This window comes from Phoenix dactylifera, chromosome 7 (assembly GCF_009389715.1).
Source record: "Phoenix dactylifera cultivar Barhee BC4 chromosome 7, palm_55x_up_171113_PBpolish2nd_filt_p, whole genome shotgun sequence".
Taxonomy (NCBI): Eukaryota; Viridiplantae; Streptophyta; class Magnoliopsida; order Arecales; family Arecaceae; genus Phoenix; species Phoenix dactylifera.
Window position 1 is genome coordinate 14,909,563 of NC_052398.1, and position 23,985 is coordinate 14,933,547.

Genomic DNA, 23,985 nt, shown 5'->3' on the forward strand with positions numbered 1-23,985 from the left:
AGGAAACCCCACCCAAGATTTAAACCCCAGATCTTTTCTAACATTAGTATACTTACCTAGGCTACCCGTGAGGTATTATTTGCGTTCCTTGATTCTGTATAAATACACAAAATCTACCCAGTGAATAACCAATATTGGACTAAACACATACCTGCACGGGTCTTCACATACTTCTCTCGTTTAAGCCCTGACGTCTTCGTCAGGCTAAGGGTTCAAATCTATTTTAATCTAATCACAAGCACCATGCTGACCCATAACGTTTAGCTACACAAACAAAATCTGGAATCTTAATTATTAGGAATTTCTTATGCTAAAAAAATTCAATCAGCCGTTGCATAAAATGACAGAATAAATTTGCAAAAAGAAACCTCTATTTATTTGACCGAGAAAGCAAGGTTTATGGCTGAATCTTCATCCATGGGTTTCAGGTTCGATGTGAGAAAAAGTTAATGGAACAGAGCCATAGTTTTATGATTTGTTTCTTTACTTACAGTAGTTTAGTGGAGCCATCACTATGGAAAGTAGTGATCCTTTTTCATCTGTTGAATTTTTTGTCGGATTAGTGACATAGAAGGAATGTCTAAGGATCCCTCCAAGAGGACAAAACGAGCCGGAAAAGCACCATTCAAGCATTCTATTCAATTGGACTTCTTCCAGAGCAAACATACTTCATGGGGATGGAAGATGGTCCCACTTTATTGGTGGAAGCACTGCACTGCACTGTTTTAATATGTTCATCATAGATTTTTCAACTCCATTGGTTTTGCAGAAAAGAAATTATTTTTGATATTGTAAAGTATTTTCAGTTCTCTTTGAATGAACTTTGATACTTGCTTGCGTCCATGTTATTTGAAAGTATTAGCCCAATTGTTGACAATATAAAAGAATATGTAGACCTCCTCACCAAAACATAGGTTGGGAGAGATCACCTGCAAGTGTATTTCGTTGATTTACTTTTCATCTGTCACAAGAACGTTCTATCTTTCTCTTATGAGTGTGTCTGAACTCGAGAGAGAGATCACAGTATTAATTACTCCTTGTACATGGTTCCACTATATTAACCAAAGTTCATTGCACTTGTGCAACAAGTGAAGGAATGTGGGCACAATAGTTCTGGAAAGAGTCCAACATAGTAATTTGGACAAAATCCAAAGAAGAAAGAAAAATATATTCCTAAAGGAGAGGAAACGAAGGAGGTTAAAGTATGCAATTAATTAAAGAAGCCTAAAGCAATATAATAAGCAACCAACAGTGGCAATGAAACCAGCATCCCAAATATGACCCTGCAAAAATGATGAAGACCAACAAATTGCGTTAGAAAGAATACATCAATTGATGCATGCTACGTGATGCATGCATGGTTTTTTTTTATGTCATTGGGATCACTTACGCTGTGCTAAGTACATCAGCATGCAGTCCATACTCCCTAGCAAAAATAAAAGAAGTGATAGATTGAGGTACTGCAGCCTGCACAACAACATAAAAGAAGCGTTGGACACCCTATTCGGAACACAAAATTCATCATCATCTATTCTTGCTGCATGTGGATATATAATACTGCAATTTTCGTGGACTTTTTGGCAAGCTTTCACCTCTCTCACATTGAGGTGTGAACGTAAAACAAAAGAAGCAAATTGAAGAGTGAATTGAAAGCGATTCAGGTTCTTTTCATGTTAATTGTTGGATGAAAGAGTTGTCATACGCATGAGTTGGCCTCATAGGAGCTCAACAAAAATGAGCAACCCAGTACTAATTAAGCACCAACTTAGTGGTCTGGTAACACTTTTTGCTCCAATTGTTGTCACAACCCAAGATCTTATCCAAGAAAACTAGTCAAAAGGTATTATTTGAGTTTCTTGGTTCTTTATAAGTATCCAAGATGTGCCCAGTGAATAACTGATGTGGGACTAAACATATACCCACACGGATCCTTACATACTCCCTCCGTTTAAACTCTGATATACTCGCCAGACTAAGGGTGCAAATTCATTCAAATATAACCACAAGCATCATGATCAGCTCGTAATCAGTCTTCATAAATTTTATTGGCACCGATCGTTTAAATGGAAGAAGCACTAAGTGTAGATGGATTACTATATGGATGCCCCACTGGGGATGCACTGACCCAATCCAATTCAATTTTTGCACCAACCTTAATTAACTCGACCCGACCTAGACTTGACCAACCCCACCAATTTGACTCAACCTTGTAATTTCTAACTCAAATACGACTCACTTGACTTGGTTTTAAGCCATCTAGCCATGTTGAAATACGCGCCAAACTCAAACTAGATTGGATTAATCAGGAGGAAAGGAGATCGGAATCAGGGAGGATTCAAAGTAGGTCAGGTCGTCATAAACCATCGAACCAAACCCAGATCAACTTTGCACTGAGTTAATATTTGCCAACCTAAGCCCAATCTGACTGAGCAACATGTGGAAGATGACCCCAACTAGGAGATGGGTGTGAGTTCCATTCTGGTTAACCATTTCAAGTTACACTGACCATGATTCTTAGGTGTAGATCCTACTTGAACCAAGTAGCAGGCCTTTCAATCTGTCTCATTTGACCTCTTTCAGTGGTTCCCACATCTAAAACAATGATATTTATCGTTGGATACTTGTTGGGAATTGATCACTTGAACGTCTAATGATTTGGCATCCGATCCTTTGGCAAGTGAGGATGGAGGAATCGAGTTCCACGGATGAAAAGGACGTGCATGCAAATCCATTAAAAGGACAAAATAATCTATAGTCATCAACTCAGGTAAACAGTTACTGACAATCCTCGAAAACAGACTACTAGTGATGTCACCTTCCGATATCTAGAGCTAGCCATTAATAACTTCACTTGTTTTTGGACTATCTTAAACAGATTCATCATGAAAATTTAATAAAATTCCAAACAGTCTCTACCAGTACTTACAACAAAAATAAGGTGCAACCACGAAGCTGAAAAATAGATAATATTTTTATCAAGAAAGTTATATGTCATCCATTATGTTTGATATATCAAAAGATGATGGATTATAGCAAGGACGGTAAGATATGTTAGAATATAATAAAAATAAATAAAAAAATTATGAATGTCATATATTAACACAACTGCCATGGCGTAAGCCTTGTCTTGAAATATATCGTTACACCAACCATTAATGACAACCAACATGCAAAGCCATAAAGGCCTCAAACAGTCGTAAGAAACTTTTTTGAGTGTACACAAGGGTTACCTGTATGATTGCCACACGCAGAAGATCACCACGAAGTCCAACGGCGATGGAGCCGATCGCCATGGCTGCAGGCCCTGCAACGAACCGTAATGCCATTCCGAATGCTGTCAAGCTTGGCCCGCATGCAACTATCTTCTCTTGCATTGCCATGAACAATCCTGCTCACAACAAAATCTGGTCGTTGGTTGGTTTATTAATTCCAAGAAGGAATGAAGCTTTAGTAATTACTAATGCGAACTTGGAGATTCCATCCATCCTCACCCATGCTAAACATTGCCAATCCAGTCCCTGCTTTTGACATGATCAGAACTGAGCCCTCCATGATGCTCGGCATCCCAAAGTGAAACCTATATATATATATATATATATATCCCAAAAGAAGATCATCAGCGCGGAGGAAAGTGAGTGCACAATATTATATTATAGGTAGTATTTAGTTATGGGTTTATAGTTTAAGGGTTTTTGTTCTTTGAGAACCTTTGTGATAGGTCATCTATATATCTAATGGTAGGTTTTACTAAAGAAAACATGTCATGGACCTTCAGCGCAGTGACATATACTACATAGTATATGCTCTTGGTGCATGAAATAGATGTTGGAATATTTCTATAGAAAAAACTAAAGTTTGATTGTTCCTAGCTATATGGTGCAGTGTATCTTGTTTAGTGCAAGTGTATCAGGTTAAGGCTCCATGTCTACCGGTTCGCGAGAAAAGCCCAGGTGATGCCGACGATGCTTGCATATGAATTTGGATTCAGTGCAAGCTTGAGCCACACAGTCTTCATCAGTGACCAGAAGGCCGGCCGGCTCGCCACCTCGGTCATGTTCCCCTCAACATCCTTCACTGGCTGTTGTTCAACAGACACAACACCGCCGCCACCACCATTAGAGGTCCCTGCCTTCCTGAGCTCGAGCACGAACAAGAGCAGTGTCAGCCACACGATGGCTTGCACCACCGATAGTTGCACCACAAGGTCCTGCGCCCACCGGCCATACATCTCGTTGAGCAGCGGAGCGCCGACGACCAAAGAATTGGTGAGAGTGCAGAGTGAGAAGCTGGTGATGGACCAGCAGTAGCTCCCCTTGCTACTACACTTGGCCCATGCTGCTAAAACTAGGACGATGATGAGCTTAGAGATGGCGTCGGCTGCTATTGCGCGATAATTCATGGCAAAGGGGTCGATGTGGAGTGTGAACTCGAAGGTGAAGAAGGGGAGGGAGAAGTAGGCTACCATACGGTTGATCGCCTCGCACTGCTCCGGCGTGAAGATCCGCCACCACCGCACTGAGCCATAGCCAAGCCCCAGCGCCACGTAGAGTGGCACCATGGCCACCACCACCTTATATATATCAGCCCAACCTATCATCCTTGATCCTTCTCTTCTGGTACAATGGCTTGCTGAGAAGCTCTTGCCTTCTTAGTGGAAAGGATACTATATGGTTATGTGTTAAATGAGAGTATTGGTATATATAGGAGGAGGGAAGGGAGGGAAGAAATGGTGGTGTGAGACATGGAGGATGAGGAGGAAAAGGATGTGATGTGGTTGGTGAATTAGATTCTAAAGCTGTGGATGCTCAATTGGGAACCAGTGGGCAGAGATGGTTGGGGTTTAAGATGACAGTGAATGCATTATAGGTGGTTTTCGAGAGGCAAGGAGAGGAGAATTGGGATGAAGCCATGGAATATGGAATGGAATTAAGTGGTGATTCCACCCATGTTGGCAATGGAGTGTTTTAACTAAATTGTTTTGGTTATTCCTTAATATGCTAATCCAACTTTGGGGCAAAGCACTTTGCGAGAATATGGAATACATGCTTTCCCATGGTGGGGAAGCTTGTTGCACTGCATGTTACGTGATTGTTTGTATATGTCTAGTTTTGCCAATTACAAAGATTCAATTATTGGGAAATAAATGTTATATGAAAGTCTCTTATTTATATGTATTTAGTTTAAGTTTTCTTTCTGCAGCCATTCTTTTGTTGGGCTTGGTATGATGGACAATTTTTGTGTCACTTAGGTAATCTACAAGTGGCCCCATGAGGCATTCTTTCTGCTCCACAAATATAAACAGCATCTTAATCTCTCTCCATGATTTTGTATAGAGCCAAGAGGTAGTTAAATAGTTTTTTTGAATGATTAACTTCTCTTGCATCAAATTAGCCTTTTCTCTAAAACCATGTTTGTTTTGGTATGTGATACTTAATTTGATAGACTATGAAATCCTTTTCCTTCCATAAACAAAAAAAAGTTATAACATAGAAAGCATTTGCTTCATGCACACACAATGAATTAAACTCGCAGCAAATAATGTGGCAATATCTGTTGTAATTGTCCTTATTAATTGATATTGTTCTTTACTCCATCTATTTGATGATTAGTGGTCTTCTTCTTTTCATGAAATCAGCATGACATTGGTCGATATACATTCACTTTGATACCATCATTTTCTTTGTCCTCTTTGGGTGTTCATTGACAGTTTTTAGCAATATTTAACAAAAAAAATCCATACATTCCTCAATGATTTCAAAGATGGAATATCCATCACCAGTTCATTAGGCAAATGAAAGGAACCAAGTTAATATTGTTGCACTTTCAGGTTCCATTTTTCCTTGCAGATAATTTGTCTTCGAAAAAGGGATGGATTTTGAATTGGTCCATTTCACAAGTGATAGCCTTCTCTAATATTATTCTGCTTGAATATTTGCTTAGAGATAATACCTATATGCTTGTGTGATCTTTTAACAAATAATTGTCCACTATTCATATTCCCCATGGGCTCCTAGAGGTTCAAGGAATGAAGTTCCATTTGGTGGCTTCTGTTCTGACGCAAACCCTTAACTGAGACTCTGTCTCTTCTACTCCCTAGGCTTGAAAAAGGTACTTCTTTTCAAGATTTTGTCTCCTGCTGCTCCATTTGCCCTTCCTTTCCAACACCAAGCCTTTAGGTCAGGTGGATTGTGACCAATCACCCTCATCCATCTTAGTGCTAAAACTTTAGGCATCTACTTTCATGCCCTTCTTTAATCTAAACAGAAGCTAATTCTTTTCTCTTCTTCCAGGGTATATGCCCAATGGAACAGTAGAACATTCTGGGGAAGACAACCAATATCCAATGCAATCTAAAGGCTAACTAATGTATGGATGCGTCACACATGATTGATGTGGTGCCATTCCAGGTCATCAGACACCATCATGCAGTTTGTTCCATGTCATAGCCATGAATAACAGCAAAAAAAACAGCAGCATCTTACCATCAACCGAAAGGGAAGGCTGACAAGGACAAGAGATTCTATGAATTGATTCTGTTAGGGGTTTGGAGTGGCCTGCTCATTAGAGCATTGAAGCACTTGCACATTGGTGGGAAAATTATAATGTGCAACTTGAGGGAACCATTAACAGATATGGTGCACTAATAATGGTCCCTATATTGCCATGTGTATTTATTATATAATCTATGTCGAAGGACAAGTTGTAGCATATATCAATAAACTAAATTCACAATGATAGAATAGGAAAATGGAATCAGAAAGATTAAATATCAAATCTTGGTAGTAATTGGAGTACTGAGCTGATAAAAGAGCTTGAAAGCAGCGGCAGGCAGAACAAAGATTTCGCATTACCAACAACCCGATGCCAATAGAAGGTTGCATCAAGATTTAGAGCCAGCAGCACATCCATTCTCAAAACCAGAACTATGAAGTTTCTAGTTTTGATAAAGCTACAGAGGAGCACTCAAAACTTAAACTATGAAGTAGTATCCTGACCTTCCCCTGGGAAAACTGGAGACATCATTAAAACCCTCAATAAGATGCACTTAAGTTCACTATTAATAAACCAACTACTGCAAACAACAAAAAAAAGAATTCTTAAATTGTTACATAAAGAAATGCTTTATGTATAGAACAGATATAATAATCATGAGATAAGATCAATGCTTACATTTTTATTTATTTTTAAGCCGCTGTACATTATTCAGTTTACAATCAAGAAAAAGCAGAACACAACATTTTTTTCCAGAAGGGACTCAGACTGCACTTCCTGTATCATTGAGAAAGCTGCCAGAGGGAAGCTGCAGAGAAGGCATGATATGATGCATCATCTACTAAATAAAATAGTTTTCTTCTTCCGGGAAGCATAGAAGGAACAATCTATAGCCTCAAAGCAGATTAAACAACAGCTGGGAATCGCTGGTAGCAATATATATGAATGACGATCATGCCGGCCGATTCGAAGTTCACAACAACTCTATCCAATTTATCAGGAATTTCTTGACGGCCCCATACCACATCAGCACTGTTTTGTAATTTCTAACTCAAAGTTATCCAGTTTTAAGATCTGTCTTCTCGACATACAGAAACCAAACACATTCTTGAATTTCTCAATAACCAAACACATTCTAAACAGGTTTTGACTTTTCTCGGAGGAATTTTTGAATTAAAATTCTTCAAAACATTGTAGATAAATAGTTCAAAGATTGTCTCTACAATTTTATGCAGCACAACAAGAGGGCAGCCCTTCCCGTGCCCCAAAAGAGGGCAAAGGAAAAAACAGACAAAAGAGGGTTTAATCCTAGGCATCTAGTATAAACATAAGGGGATTTTACTCACATACTAGTTAGCACCTTGATATGAAATAGCATTAAGGTTAATATGTTGACTATTTTAGAATGGATGAAGGTTTTTAAGCTATCTATTACATGATACCAAAAAGATATATTTGATTATTGGGTTTCCACCATGTTGCCAATCAGTAGATTAAAAGGAAAAAGGAGGGAAGAAAATAGCTGAAGAGAATTCTTACTACAATTCCTATCTGTAAGATACAGAGCAAGCTTCAGGAACTGAAATTTGATCATTCCAAAGCAAGCATAAAAACACTTGGATAAGATAGCAAGAACTAAGTTCCAGATACATATATCAGACCATTTTGCTACATAGGAGTACATAAAAGTAAAAGAAAACATTAAAACAGGAAGGTTTGTAATTCCAGACACCACTTCAACAGCAGCCATCACCTGCTCATAAGATGACATCAACGATAGCTTATAGAGCATCTACAGCCTCCCCCATCCTGACTCACCCATTAAAAAAACAAATATGGATTTTAAGCTTTTTTTTTCGAAACCCTATAAGTAGCAGAGAGACATGCAGAAGTAAAACTTTTGCCAACCCAAAAGAACCACTATTTAAATCAAAACTATCGTTCCTTATGCTCAGAGTTGCACTTCCCGGCCATAGATCCAACTGAAAGGTCTGCGTGGTGCTTGCTTGGCCCTTCCCTGAGCTCTTTCTTCAAGCCTCCTGATCCTGGGAGCAAGAGTGCAGACGAAGTCCTGGGCCCTCTTACCTTCCCCAGAGAGACCAGTTATCTCCCCCACTTTCCACCTATTAACGAGGAACTCAAGTATGTCAGCATAGTCCTTGGCTGTGTAGACACCCAAACGCTGGGCCACTGCCGAGAAGTGCTCGAAGAGGTTATCATCCTGACCATCGTACATCAGATGGGCAGGCATCGAGATCTTCTTCTTCATCATGTCAGCAAAGGCAAGAACAGTACCATCTGGGTCAATCTCAAACAGTTTCTCCACTATCTTCGTATATGCTGTCTCATGGCGTTTCTCATCTGAGGCAATTATACCGCATATCTGAGCCAATTTCAAGTCCCCGTGTTCCTTGGCATGCCTGGCGGTATTCCCATGGGAAATGAAGGTTGCCCGCTCTTGAAATGAGGTGTATATAAAACCAAGGTATGGGCTGTTCTCTGTCCTAGGATCCTAAAGACAGGAAACAACTGAATCAATAACTTATGCGATGTAGTTGATTAAATATAAAATATCATGACTTCAAGCAATCTCAAGCATTGTCATCGCCTACCGGCTGACCAAATTGATAATGAAGTAATGACTGCTTGGAACTGTTTATGAACATATGCCAAATAATCTAATTTATATGTTCAATTCAGATAAATGGAACACTTAACCAAGAATGGGCTAAAGAGACCTAAACGAACACATGAAAGAACCCAGGCATAACTTAGTATCAAGTAAACTGTTTCTTGAAGCAAGTCAGAATTGCTCAACTAAGAGAGATGCTTGTATCTTAACAGTTATATCTTGGTGAAGTTTCTCCATGATTGGTGACATATGAAGCCTTTTCAGGAAAGCAAAATGCACCCTCACTATATACGAATTGATAATGTTATAATCATAAGCAAGGAAACATTAAGTAAAGAAATTGAGCAAATACCAGCATGTGGGCAAAAAACTTACCATTCCAGAACCTATCAGATATTGGATTGTTTTCTCGATTTGCCTCATGTCCACTCTACCAGAAAGGTATAGGTACTTGTTGAGAAGGTCTCCATGTCTGTTCTCTTCAGCAGTCCAAGCCCTCGTCCAGATAGCCCAAGAAGTAAGGCTTGCCCCTGTCTCATCTCGAACTCCATCAAGTGTGTTGAGCATTGTTTGATATGTAGGAAGAGCTTCTTCAGTGATCATATCTCCAACCAAGCAAACATAATAATCATCAGGGATCTCCTTAGAGCGTTCCCTTAGTTCCTTAATCTCTTCATGAAATCCTTCTGATGATGGATCAGGCAGAAAATCCTGGGGCTGCCAACACTTCTCAACAGGCTTCAGATGCACCAATATATTATTTTCTGCCCAGTCCTCTAATGACTTAAAAATCTCAATCTTCTGAGGTGGCATCGAATGTGTAACTTGAACATGTACCTCACGTGGAGGCATGAAGGGTTTTTTTGGAAGGTCAACCCTGATATGATAAAAATATAGCACACTTTTTAGTTTCTACAAGAATACTTTTTGAAAACATAATATTCACATACCAGAAACTTCATCTTGTGAGGTCATAAAAATTTAATACATGAAATTTTGATTGTTATTCATGACACATGCATAACTGCAGCATGTCAGGTAGCAAAAAATTAGTAATTGAGTTAATAAATTAACATGACAAGCATTCTCACAGACAACTCAAAATAATATGGTGCAACCATGAAAGTCTAGAAAATAAGAAATAACCAGTAATCTAGTAATCTAGAGGGTACCCTGAGAGCAAAAGAATATTGGAGCTGATTACCTTGCACAAGAAAGTGAACCAGGAATGTACACACATAACACAAATCCTTTCTAGGTTTTCTAGTACGAGTTAAGTTATTTCTCTACAATGACATCACAGCGCAAGTGTAAGGGAATTCATCTCTCAGTCAGAAACTAAAAAAGGAACATACTCTAGCAAAATATTAAATGTACATCTAGCCCTGAGCCAAAGGCTGAGGTAAATATAAAACTTAATACTTCAGTAGTTCCGCAAAATAACAAGATCAAACCACATTGTTACAATATCAAACACATTTGTGAGAGAGATAGGTAGGTAGGTGGCTTGCTTCTGATTTGCAGTTTACTGTGTTGAATAAGCTGGAATCCAACAACTCAGAATCATAAAATATAGGACTTGTTGCCACTGAGAAAGTTTTCTCATGGTGACATACATAAAAATTAGCATATACTATCATAGACACTCCTTGAAAACCAAGCCTTCAGACAGAAGTAAAAATGCATTAACCACACCAATTCTATACACTACAATCATAAATTCATGGCAGCCTGCTATCAAACAAATCAAATCAGATCAACGAAATTGATACAAATGCCAATATAGTGATTTTCTAGAAATAAAATTCTCAAAATTAAACAGAATGGTGGTGATGAGATCGCATGGAAGTATCTTCACGACCACAAGGGCGAAGAACTAGAAGTTCTCCAACCATGATATGGTGAGAATTTTTTGATCAAATCACATGATATCATCAAGTCATGAGTGAAATTCAAGCTACTTTATTCCCAATGATGACCGTTTCTATATAATGCACCCCAATTGTGCTCACATGTTGCTATAATCTTTCTAGCAACCTAAGGTTTGCCAGTATTTTTAAGGAAAATCAATCGACTATGAACCACATACCGTGCACAATCAGTGGCCAACAAATTAGTTTGCATGATCTTGCTAACTGTAATGATTGGAGAGAAATCAGTACCAACCACATATAAGTCCATTATTTCCTCAAATGTCAAAGGAGTTACAACATTCAGCCATTGCACATTCATTGAGAACATAGTAAAGAAATTGACCTGACCTAAGTTTTCATTTCATTATCAACTGAGTCTAATCCTTAGGACATATCTATTAAGAGTATCAATAAATAATCACCAGATACATATGTACATACATATATACATACATACATAAAATAAAAGAAAAAAGATAATATTACAAAAAAAAACTTGACAGTTGGTCATGATCAGTGACCTTCATGACCATATGGCCTTTTAATGATGAAAGGAATACTTCTCTTATGCATATGAAATGTGGTATTATGAGAAATAATAAGAGCAATGTCCTTGAAAATACACATCACTGCAAACTCCATAAACTGGCAATAAATGGTTGAGCCCACATCTAACGCACACAAGCAACCCTGTCTTCGCTTACCTTCTTGTTAGAATGGAAAATACTCCAACAGGTCGTTGCGTTCTTGTTCAAAGTTTAAACATCAGAAAGAAAACACATATTATCCTCATTTCTTTCTGAAACACGTGCTCATCATTAAATTAAAATGATTTTTTCTCCAACCACAAGAATATCATAAGTATTTGTACTCAAGAATGAACTTCCTATCCATTAGACATGTATCTAGCTAGAATATTTGCCGTTGTTAGTGGAATCCAATCACTTAAAACTTTTGTGAAATATAATTAAAAATTAATGCCACACGGAACAGTGACATTTCCTCAGAGCTATTGTAAATCCTATTGCTATGAACTACTACATCAACCAACAAAAAAAAGAGAAGAAGAGCACAAATGTAATCAAATCAAATACATCAACTACAATTCTATTGCTGTGCTTATCATGCTGATTGTGCTTCCCTTTCACATTCTCCCTTCCTCATGTATGAAAACTTATATGGACCAGATTACCCTTAACACGATACTCAATTTGTAAAATAAGAATCCTTCATGGTTGAGACAACTTGTACGACTTTTAAAATATGAATTTTCATAGGCGAAACAATATAATTAAACTAAAATAAGTTCATTGCTTTTTCCCAAATATGCTTGGTGTATAGGAAGAAGATTCTTCTTTCTTTATCGATTTTCAGCTTAGGAGAAAGATCAGGAAGCTGATCTGAGCTGTAATGATCTATCAGACAGAGATGTGGATTGGTTGACATCAAGGTCCACAGTTTCATTACCGGTGTCGAGCCAGTACCTGACCATTATGATATGATACCAAACCTTACTTACCAATACTCGATATGAAATTTGTAGCGATTCAAAACCAGGACGACATTTTTTGACTTCTTATTTTTTTCATTTTCTTGTTTTCGAAGATTATTTTAAGACATATGGATGTTAAAAAGTATTGTAGTGTACTTTTAAAGTATCGAATTAAGACTTGGTTAATGTAAAGTTCATAGATGTTCAAAGTACTTTTACATGATAACATTGTGTGTTCAGTCTTTGCTCAACCTATGCTATACAAATATTTATCTAGTCAGGAACATTTTTCATGGATATTTGCCTAGAGTCATATTGAGCGGTTCAAAATATATTGTTTGTTATTCCAGGAATTATTCCAGTGATAGTTGCAATCTTTTAAATTTGAAGTATTTAAGCAAATTTTGCAGCACAAAGACATGCGATTTGGTTTCATTGTGAAGATTTCAATTTCTATGGACTCATCAACATATAATAGCAAAGTCTCTATAATTTCTCATTGTTTTTGTAAATCAGATGACCAATTTGAAGTAAATCCATTGATGAGTTTCTGTTTCATTATGAGGCAAAACTAAACTGCCATCTTAGATCTATCATCAACATATTTAAACAACTTTCTAATTTTGTCCTTGCTCTCTTCTTTGCATGAAACAGTTTGATGTTGGTATATACGTGTGGGTGAAGCATTTTTTTAAAGGATTCGAGGTTCCTGCATTCCATTTTTCTTTATTGAAGCTGAACTGTTTTATCTTGCTTTATGAAATACGTCACATAAAATTGTTATTAAGATTTATTTTTCTGATCTATTCTCTCCCAAGGCCATTCAATAATGGACCCCTCCCCTGAGAGTGGAGTGGTCCATAATCAGCAATATGCTTCATATAAGAAAGTAAATTACATGTTTTTATTTGCATCTAATGTTATTAAGACCTTGTAGGTGTTGACAGAGAGATAAGCAGGAACAGATACTATTGGATACAAGAGAGTAAAGGGAGGACAATGGATTGGAAATTTGGAATTAGGAGTTGGATGAAGATGTCATGCTGGAAGCTGTTTCTGCAATTGCAAATACTTTTGAAAGAGTAACATGAAGTGATTCCATATACAATTAGTGTTTGATATGCAGCCTTTTTGAATAATAATATAGCATTTTACTCCGTGCATAAAGAACCAATCCAAGCGAGGAAAGAAGAAAAAGGAAAAAGAGAAAGGAAGGAAAGAAGAAGAAAAGGAAAGAAAAGAAAGGAAAGAAAAGAAGGGAAGAAGAAAAGGAAAGACAACGATGAAGGAAAGAAGAAGAAAAGAAAGGAAGAAAGGAAAGGAAGGGAAGAAGAAGAAAAAGGAAAAAAGAAGAAAAAAAAAGAAAGAAAGGAAAAAGGAAATAAAGAAAGTAGGGACAAGAAAAGGAAAGAAAAAAGAAGGAAAGAAAAAAGAAATAGGAAAGAACGGAAGGGATAAGAAAACTAAAGAAAAGAAGGAAGAAAGGATAGAAAGAACAAGAAAAAGGAAAGAAATGAAGGGGGGAAGAAAAACATATCGCCAAGGCCCCGACCACCCAGTCCGCCCCCTTTCTTTGCCCGCCGGCCGCCTAGCTCGTTATTCTTTGAGATCTCGATAGAGTCTCGCTCCTGGGCGGGGCAAGTCAGATTACTTTGGATAATGGACCATCCCTCAAAAGTGACAAACTTTCCCGTTTTGCAAAAAAATATTGGACAAATTTGAGATATTCCACGATATATAATGCACGCGTGAAGAAGAAGGAAAAATGGAAAGAAAAAAGAGTAAGGGTTTGAACTGTCCATAATCGAGCGGACCCAAGCAATTCAGCCTGGTTTGAGCCTATTCGGACCCTTTACCAACCCAAACCACCGAACTGACCTAATACCATGCTGGTTCGGGTCGCAATGCCCTGAACTAAGTGGCTCAGGTCAATTCAGTGCACTTTGTTTAACATCACTGACCATACCATTGGACTAATACTGTTAGAAAAAATTTGGATATAAAGCTCTCATTTAGGGCAATCCCTTGGTTTCCTCATAGCAGGAATTTAAATATACTCTTAGGCATTTAGAGCATGGCACGTGCAATGCATATGGCTATGAAGCACAAAAACTAGCCACTAGGGCTTGACAAATGCTCCACTCTATAGTTTTATGATAGAATAGATAATCAAATGTCAATATCTTTTCAACCACCAAACTTCATTACCATGACTAGTCAATTGGAGACCTCCAAAGACCATGGTTAACAGCCAAATAGTTTCAAGTTCAACCTTGATAATGTCCATAAGCCTAAAGGCTAAAGATATTATCATATTCATATCACAATATTATCATAAGTTAGGACTTCAATCACATAATCCAACATACTGAACATAATAAATTATGGCTTGGAAACCAACTTAAAGGACTGTATTACTGCTCTGGATTTTCTAAACTCAAATTATGAAAATTCAACAGATGTAGAGGGGAAAATAGCATTCGAAGCTGAACTCATTGCTAACAACAGAGTCAGCAATCACCAAGAACATGAACAAATGAATAATGAGAATTTATTAAATGTATGAAAATATAAAGAATCACAATTTAGACACAACAGAGTCAGCAATCACCAATGTGAAAGTCTAACAGAACAAAATGTTAGAACCAATACATTAGATAATTTGACATATCTGATAGAGAAATGCAACAAGATCAATAATAATGAAACTAAAGTAATGTTAATATCATAAATAGATAGGATGAAGGATCAGCTGATAGCTGAATTTTGCTGGAAGATCAACACAAAGAGCAAATGTAAAACTGTCAATATCCCTATCCACTGAGAAAATATAACAGAAAATACAAAAAAATGCAATATAAATAGCAGGAACAGTAAAAGAATCAAATGCATAATCAGGAGAAAATATAAGTAGCAGCATGCAGGTTAAGTCACATTGGACAATTGTGATTGTGGCAGTTAGTATATGTACATGCAATACAAATTGATGAATTCAAAACTTCCAAAATATCATAATAAAGAATTAAATTAGATCCTTATTTACTAGATGCTAATACCACTATAATTAGTGTACAAATATTTAACCTTGTGTTTTGTTCTCTCAACCAGAAACAGGCGGAAGAACTAATTTCTTCAAGAGCTACTTTCCACTAGATAAGTGAAATGCATCAACCAATGAACAAAATTTCCCTATGCTAATATTGGCAATGATTGCTTAAAGAATGTTAGCTACATTGAAGCAACTAAGCAGAAGGTAACTAGCTGAGCCTATAAAATATGGCATGAGAGTACATAATACAAAGCATATATCTACCTGTCTTACCCGGATTGGCATCCGGCTCCAAAAATCCGTGTCAAATATGTAATCAAGTTGGAGACATATCAAACACTTGGATACTTATGAAGTTCTATGGTTGCCACTTTCAAAGATTAGTGGAGAGTTGAACTCTTCCAACAAATAAGTCTGACTCTCCATTTTCATGCTAGAAGTGAGTATTCATTCCTAGCTAAAGATGTAGGCATTAAAATAACTTTGCAAAATATTATTTTTCATATATCCTTAAACTAATTGCAAAGTTTGAATGAGAAACATGCATATTGAAAGACCTTAACAAACAATATCTTCTCAATATTTCTTTCTAATATTTAAACAAGCAAAATTCAAGGAAACATATATATAATTTAGTTAAAATTATAATTAATCATGTATCCCCATATCTCCTTTTCTCTCATGCTAAGCCAAACACTTGGATATGCATCCAAATCTGATTCTCATATCCATGTCCATGCAACAGTGCATTTAGGGCAGCAGCCGATGGAACCTAGTTTAACACTACAAATCCACATGTATGAGTACTTTAAGAGCCCCTATTATACAAATTAATATCTATTCCTAATAATTAATGATATTTCATATATTTACATCTGTTTGATTAAACTTTGGTAAGTTGATAACATCATAATGGGGGAAATATATTAACCAGCATTACGACTCTCCTATGAAAAACATAAAATAAGTGAAATATCTTGGATTATTTTTCGCTAAAGGCCTAGATGTGAAGTCCATCCTATTCATACAAAGGATGTTCTAGGATCAACTTCCAAAGAATTCTCTAACTTCCATGTTTGATCTTTGATCCATTCCCTGATTTAAACTGCACCGAGACCATTTTTGATTTTACAAAGAGGGAAGAATCCTGTAATATTAATGTGAAATGCAGAAGTACTAAGATATGGACAATATTGCCACTGTATCAGTCCTAGACTTACTTTTGACAAATTCAAATGAAAACAAGGATTTTGAATTTATTGCTAGGAATGACCGAGTTTTCAAAGTACCACTTGAGAGCAGTAAAGTCAGGTAAAAATACATGACTACAGAATTCTAAGCTCCAACACATGGTAACAGCTGAAACTCATTTTTTTCTAGAAAAGAAAAAAAGTCAAAGATGTTTAGTTGCTTCTTTGTCAATTAGACGTCAAAGATGCTTAGTTGCTCCTTCGTCAATTAGAAGTCAAAGATGCTTGATTGCTCCTTTGTCAATTAGAGGTTAAAGCAATTGACTGGTAGGCTGTTAAAGATGCTTCCACCACACAAAAATTGCAATAAAGAACCCAAAGCATAATATTGTGCAGAAACAAGAACTGATGCATCGTAGTGATTTGGTTTAATCACTTCTTCCAGAACAATCCATTTGGCCTCTTGACAAATCTAAACTTTAAGAAGAGATATATTATGCAACACATGGTTAAAGCATAATATTGCTTTCTTCGTACCTTCATTTTCCGTATATGAAGTTTTCTTATGCATTAAAGAATGGATACCAACTTTTTTAACAGCTGTCAAATAAAACAATTTCAATAGGCACTACCATGCATGTAAGATGGTACTTAATATATGGCCAAAATGGTAAAAAGTATGAGTAAAGACTATAGAAGTTTCTGGATGTCTCAATCCTGAAGAAACTGGACTTTTAGATGCTCCAAATAAGTGCTGAGATGCATCCAGATCCCTTTTTTTGTGTTTATAGAGGGTTTTAAGTTCTTAATTTTAGCATTCTGTATTTTCATTTCAGCTCATATGATTGACTATTTGCACCGAAGTCAGCCAGAAAGCCTCTTAGTTTCATGCTTCCCATCTTCTCCATAAGTTTGAGTTTCCCCCAGGCCTTTGTTATCAATGTTTTTTTGCACAACCAAGGGGGAATAACAAGAGGCATGTGATGATGAAGCTGAAATGTTGACTGCCAAATTACAAATTAATCTATCAAGGACGTTACAATGACCGTCCAGTACTTCATGGAGAACATCCCATCCTGTATCCACAATATGCTCTCTTACTTGGATCCTGGTTCCTCAAATACGTGGGATAGATTGTGAACCTCTGGGTCTTGCAGCCACAATCACTCCCTCCCCTAAGATGGCTGGTGCCCAAAAATGCATGAGGCAGGGTGCATTTCTATAGCCTTTTTATTCTGAGCCATAAATTCACCAGAAGATCTGTTCTCAACATATTAATACATGACACGCATGCATTCAGATGCAACAACAGATGTATTGAATTTACTTTATCCAGTAGTTAAGTATTTCCACATATGTTAACAAACATGGTTTATAGAATGAGACATTCCCCTTTCCTTTCCTTGCAGTTTTCCCAAAGCCTGGTCTCTAGAATTGTAGTTGGTCCATGTGTTCTCAGATACACAATGAGAGAACACAAAAGAATAATATTGCCAGGTACAGATATAAGAATGAGACAAGCACAATGAGGATGCATTCCTGTGAACCAGAATCTTTTATGGACCTCTTATATGCCATTTCCCTTCTTTATTTGGTTAAAAGACTTCATATAATAGAATATCCAACAATATATATTGACCAGAGATGTTAGAGATAGAGTACCATTAAACCCCTAACCAACAACTTCACTAAGCAAATCAACAAAGGACACATCATAGATTATAGCAAGGAGATCATATAGTCTAAACCAATTCACAATATATTCAAACCCAAAGAAAGAAACCTGCAACCAACTTACAACAACCATTCTAAATCGAGAAGACATGCAAGCATTACCACACGATAAGAAAACATAAAACCAACTTGACCCATGTGTCAGATAACCTCAAGACCAGGATATGATATAAAAAAAAAAACCAATTCTACTTCTTTTTACACAACCAGGGTAAGCCAATGAAAATATTTTAAAACTCATCAAACAATACAGAAAATGAAACTTTGAAAGCAAATTGTTGCTTGATAATAAATCAATCCCATTAAATTATTTCCATACTGGACTAATTCCAATGGTAGCAAAAAACAAAACCATACACCCACAAACACAAAACGACATGAATCCCTCAAACACCGTCTCTGAATTTAATTAAAACAAAAGAAGAAAGAAAAATAAGAAGAAAGCATATACTCCACATACAACAAAAAGAGGTCACTTCCTCCACCAAAACAAACATTTTTTTCTGAGAATTCAGACGGGTAGAAGGCCGGAAAAAAATCAGCCGGAAGGCGGGATCAAACTCGGGTCTCTTTCCGCAACACAAGAGACTTTACCAACTCGGCCAGTTGGTATCCTCATAAAAGAGCAATTTTGACGACAGAAATTAGAGAAGAAGGCCGAGTTCACACCAATCCCAACCCAAAATCATCCAGATTACAAGGGGAAAGGAAAAAAAAAAAAAAAATATATATATATATATATATATATATATATATATATATATACAGATTCCCACAAACATATAGCTCAAGACATCAAGATCACCCAAAACAGCACAAATTCTCCGCAATAGAAACAACGGCATCGATCAGGAAAGGGCACTCAGGTATTGATTCACGGGCAGAAGAGAAATAAAACTGAAATCCTATGCGGGAAGAGAGTATGAGAGATAAAAGAGCTCACTTGGTGGAGGAGCCGACGGTGGAGGCCATGGAAACCCTCGGAGATCCGGCACTCCTCTTGGTCCCGGCAGGAGAGAAGCAGAGGAGCGCCTCCGGTCGGAATGCCACCCTCGACGCCATCGCCCTTCCTTTCTCTTCCCCTTTTTTCTTCTTTTCTCTCTTCTGGGGGACACGGGGGCGGAGAGACAGAGAGAAAGACCCTTTTTTCTTCTTTTCTCTCTTCTTGGGGACACGAGCGGAGAGACAGAGAGAGAGAGAGAGAGAGCGAAGGGAAAGAAACGAGAGGAGGGCGGAATTTAATCGGAGGCACATCCGAGATACTAAATCTTTCGTATGCGATATTACACTTTTACCCTTACATTTTTTTAAACTCCTGATACTCTGTATTACAGTATTAGCGTATAAAATTATAAACATTTAAATATATTTATTATTCTAAGGGTTTCTGTCGGATTGTAGATTATATAAACCCTATTAAAACCCACCTGGATATACCTTTACAGTCTTCTAGATTTCCATGGCTTGTAGTTGCCAAAGTGCATAAGGTTGAATGGCCAATATGTGAATTAGATGCATAGCTAAGACATCTTTTTTTGCATGTTAATGATACTGCTCCATAAATAATGCGTACAATTGCTAGATGCTAAAATTTAAATTACTTTCATGATAACTAACTATGCATTCGACTCAGCTAGTCTGAATCTATATAAAAAATTAAAACCGAGTTCAAGTTTTACCTAATATAACTCTTATGGTGATATCTTTTTTAACTTGGATGATGAATTTCACGTCAATAAACCGAGCCGTTGGATACGATCTACTACCTCTAAATTGCTTATACACCAAAGTTTATATAATTTGGTAGGTAACCGGTTTAGAAGTAGTAGATAACATCTAATAATATCGATGTATGACATCCATCGTTCTATTCAAAAAATTGTGTAACTCTATAGAAGTTACATTATATGTAATTTGAACCTAATCCATAAAATTAATATACAGGTTTCAGCCCTGTTCTTAGTACCATGTACTGGAGTTTATCTAGACCATCCATCTATGTGGGATGTTTTAGTCATGGATCACTTTTTTTTGTTGTTGTAACTTTATACGCAAGTGAAAATGATTATTGAGGACAATAATAAATTTGATGTTTGCATTAGCTATATCAAAATACATATATTATAATTTATTTACAGTATTTTACTTATTCCTTTTTCTCTCCGACATCTCTCAAATACTGTGTCTCATCAATTTGCACCAAGCAAGACCAAAGTCATATTGGCCACCATTGAGTCTATTGGCTATTTTGAAGGCCTCTTTTTTTTTCTTTTTTTTTTTGGCGGTAAAAACGGTATTTCATATAGCTCTTATATGGGTACAGTCTGCCAAGTCAAAAAAAAAAAAAAATGATACAAGAAAAGAGAAAACTCATCAGCATAAGTCATGGTGATGTACGATAGCATATAGCAATGTCCTAACCAATGACATCCATCTGTCCGTGGCTGGTGGCTGTAGCAGCCAATAGAAGGGCGACGAGAAGGATATGAAAGTGACTTGTAGCCCACCTTACATACATCTACTTGGTTTTGGACCAAAAGAATATCTTTAGATGAGAAATTAGAGATCCTTGTGCTTTCAGCTATTAGCCGCAGATCAGTGAAAGCATTCCAACCATTCTTAATTAATGCTTTTATACCATCAACAGATGAGTCTATCTGTGTGCCAAGATTAGAAGTCATATATATGTAAATTTACTTACAGTTTTCTTGTTCTAATACTGCAAGAAAGACAACACTTAGAGCGAGAATATGAGCATATTTTCCTACGTTCACAAACGATATTCTTGTCCACGTTAACCGTTTGGGAAGTGTTCTTGTTTTTTCCTTTATTTTTGCCTTCCAGGTGTCTTGAAGTCTCCCTTCTAAGAGTTTTTGCATACAAAATTCCTATTTTGTAGTTCTACGAGAAGGTGGTGGCAAATGGTCGAGGCAAGGGTGTTAAAAGGAATCAATCGACAAGGAAGCTACGGTGGCCACTCAACCGTAGCTCAACTTGGACGGTGCAATAAAAGCTGCGTACAAGAGAAGAGCTTCTCTTCCTGGCTCTCCTCCGACAACCGTCCATTTACTTCCCATTTGGCTTTTGGCTTTCCCAGTTAATTATACTCTTCAGATTGGCCCGACACTTGCACCCACCCCTTCCCCACCTTCCCTACCACCCAACTTGTTATCTGGAACTTTAATGTCTTCATGGTTGTGGGACCCTTGGCCATGCTTAGTACGTCGAGTTGTCAATGGAGATCCATGTGCACTCCTCGACCGTGTCAATGGTTATGTTTTGGAGGGGAATATCCCAGTGTTGATCTATGAAAAGATGCATGGTTTTGGTTCTTCAATAAGGAGTTTGAATACATTGACAGCTTTTGTTCCATGGAAGAAGATAGGCAAGCCACGATCGACTGTACCATTGGAAACCTCTGTCGTCTATATACATATGGAGAGATTTTGTTGGCCATCTTTTAGTGTAAGCTGGAGCCATCATTTAACAGGCAAGTGATCTCAAGGGAAGAGCATGGAAAGTAGTTCTGACTTCATCTATCATGATCATGTACTTAAAACCTATCATGTAAGAGATTTGGCTTTCCTTCTTATTGCGAGCACTTTGTGGGCAGTAAATTACTATTGCATGCAAGTCAAATTTATTTCCTATAGGTGATGGTTGATGCACCAGGCAAATTCCTCTAGCTTGTACTAGATTTGAAGGGATTGAGATGAGCAGCATTAGATGCATGGTCTCATTTCCACATGTTCTCTTCTGCACCTTCTACAGGGTATCATGGAGAGCACTTCTCCTATAGATGTATATATTAATTGCAGGTATGGTGGTGGAGGAGACTAGTGTACATTAATACCATCTTATTAATATAATAAGTCTATATCACCAAGAAAATACCATCAATCTATAGTATTGATGCATGATAGAGCAAATTCAACTTGCATCCTAACTACTTTTCCTCCTAGATTTTCAAGATAGCTAGCTTTTCAGGATCCCATTCAGGATGTATAAGCTTTATTTGTCTTGTCATGCTTATGACTAGTAAACTCTAACCACCTATTCAGCTATCATATTTAAGGATTGAATACATGCAACTAAAAAATAAGACGGCGTCAACAAGATTAATTGAACGGCAAACATATCTGACTAATGAGATCATTTACAATATAGGAGTGAATGTTGATACTTATGAGTGTGACATAGCATGGGATGACAAAAGTGTCCATGACTGTGATCTACGTAGGAAGGAGAAACAATTTACTTTCTTCTCATTATTCTCCTGCTATGGATAGGCAATTAAGAGCAAAGTTATTAGCATGTTGAGTTAGATGGAACCTCTAAATAAAGTGGCATATGAATGGGGATTTAATTAGATAGATGTGACTTGCATGAGAGGGTGGTTGACAATGTGATGTAAACTAACTGGGAGGGGGTCTAAATGAATATTTGTGATAAAATATAAGAAAGTAAAGATTGGATGGTTGATGGTGAGCTATAGAAGAATTCTTTTTACAAGTTTTCTAAGTACAGTAATTTATATTCTACTTTTATTTCACTCTTCAAGAAGATGCTATTGTATACTATGCAAGCTGGTAAGACATCGTATAATTATGTATCAACCTATATTATATATTCAGATCTATTTTCATATTTGAATCTATCCAAATATAAATACAAATTACAACATCCAACTAATATCCATGTTTAAATTTGTATTTATCAAGAAAAATTGGATAAATATACATACATACATATAGAGAGAGGTAGGCTAGAATGCAATCAAGCGAATTTCCACTCGAACATGTCAAATCATCATCATTGGAAGATGAAGATCCAACATCAATAATCCGAGCCATTAGATATGTGCTAAAAAGATTACATATCAAAATTTATATAATTTGGAGACCTCTAGCCTATGCATCAAGTGGTCAAAAATTGGACAGTTTAAATAATTTGAAACAATGCATATATTTTGAGCCTGATCTATAGGATAAGGGTCTCCAAATCTTATAATTTTTTGTATGTAAGTATTTTAAAAATAGTAGATCATATCTAATGGCTCGGATCATCAATGTTGGACCCTCTAGTTCAATCATGACCTCACTGGATCTAAATGGAGATCCACTTGATGGCATCCTAATCTACCTATGCATGTAAGTATGTATACACACAGACCCTCAATTTTCAATCCCTATCTGAATATTCAATTCCATCTACAGTCTATTTTTTTATATAGCTATCATAAGCTCCAAAAGAAAATAAGTGATAGCATCAATATATCTATATTCAATTTCATTTGCAATTCTATTTAATTTCATGTAGATATCATTAACTCAAAGAGAAATCAATGACATGATAAATATATCTTTGATTTAATCTTCTTTCTAAATAGAGGCTTTTAAGATTTGGTGGATTATATCCAAAATAATTTGTATTTGAATGCAAGCTACATAACTTAACACAATTATTAAAATCCATAAAAAAGT

At 36.8% G+C, this 23,985-nt stretch overlaps 2 protein-coding genes across 2 annotated transcripts; both read right to left on the reverse strand.

Annotated features, from left to right (window-relative positions):
- Window positions 1-1,005: 1,005 nt before the first annotated feature.
- On the reverse strand, window positions 1,006-4,667 carry LOC103710579 (auxin efflux carrier component 5). Its single transcript, XM_008796358.4, has 5 exons — window positions 3,930-4,667; window positions 3,492-3,577; window positions 3,231-3,388; window positions 1,391-1,467; window positions 1,006-1,283 (listed from the first exon to the last, which is right to left on the reverse strand). The coding sequence occupies exons 1-5, from the start codon at window positions 4,595-4,597 to the stop codon at window positions 1,211-1,213; spliced, it is 1,062 nt and encodes a 353-aa protein (XP_008794580.2). The 5' UTR covers window positions 4,598-4,667; the 3' UTR covers window positions 1,006-1,210.
- A 3,410-nt stretch (window positions 4,668-8,077) lies between these two features.
- LOC103710625 (stearoyl-[acyl-carrier-protein] 9-desaturase, chloroplastic) lies at window positions 8,078-19,730 on the reverse strand. The gene is made up of 3 exons (XM_008796441.4): window positions 19,446-19,730; window positions 9,500-10,001; window positions 8,078-9,004 (listed from the first exon to the last, which is right to left on the reverse strand). Exons 1-3 carry the CDS (start codon window positions 19,562-19,564, stop codon window positions 8,444-8,446), a joined length of 1,182 nt encoding a protein of 393 aa, XP_008794663.2. The 5' UTR covers window positions 19,565-19,730; the 3' UTR covers window positions 8,078-8,443.
- Window positions 19,731-23,985: the final 4,255 nt, after the last annotated feature.

Bases quoted from the DNA above. Each gene is read 5' to 3' on its own strand.
- LOC103710579 (XM_008796358.4), bottom strand. From the start codon at position 4,597: ATGATAGGTTGGGCTGATATATATAAGGTGGTGGTGGCCATGGTGCCA. The intron at 3,578-3,929 runs GTAGACATGGAG...ATATATATATAG, and splicing joins TGGGCTTTTCTCGCGAACCG to GTTTCACTTTGGGATGCCGA. The intron at 3,389-3,491 runs GTGAGGATGGAT...TGTTGTGAGCAG, and splicing joins ATTGGCAATGTTTAGCATGG to GATTGTTCATGGCAATGCAA.
- LOC103710625 (XM_008796441.4), bottom strand. From the start codon at position 19,564: ATGGCGTCGAGGGTGGCATTCCGACCGGAGGCGCTCCTCTGCTTCTCT. The intron at 10,002-19,445 runs GTGAGCTCTTTT...TTATCATATCAG, and splicing joins ACCGTCGGCTCCTCCACCAA to GGTTGACCTTCCAAAAAAAC. The intron at 9,005-9,499 runs GTAAGTTTTTTG...TCCTGTCTTTAG, and splicing joins ATCTGATAGGTTCTGGAATG to GATCCTAGGACAGAGAACAG.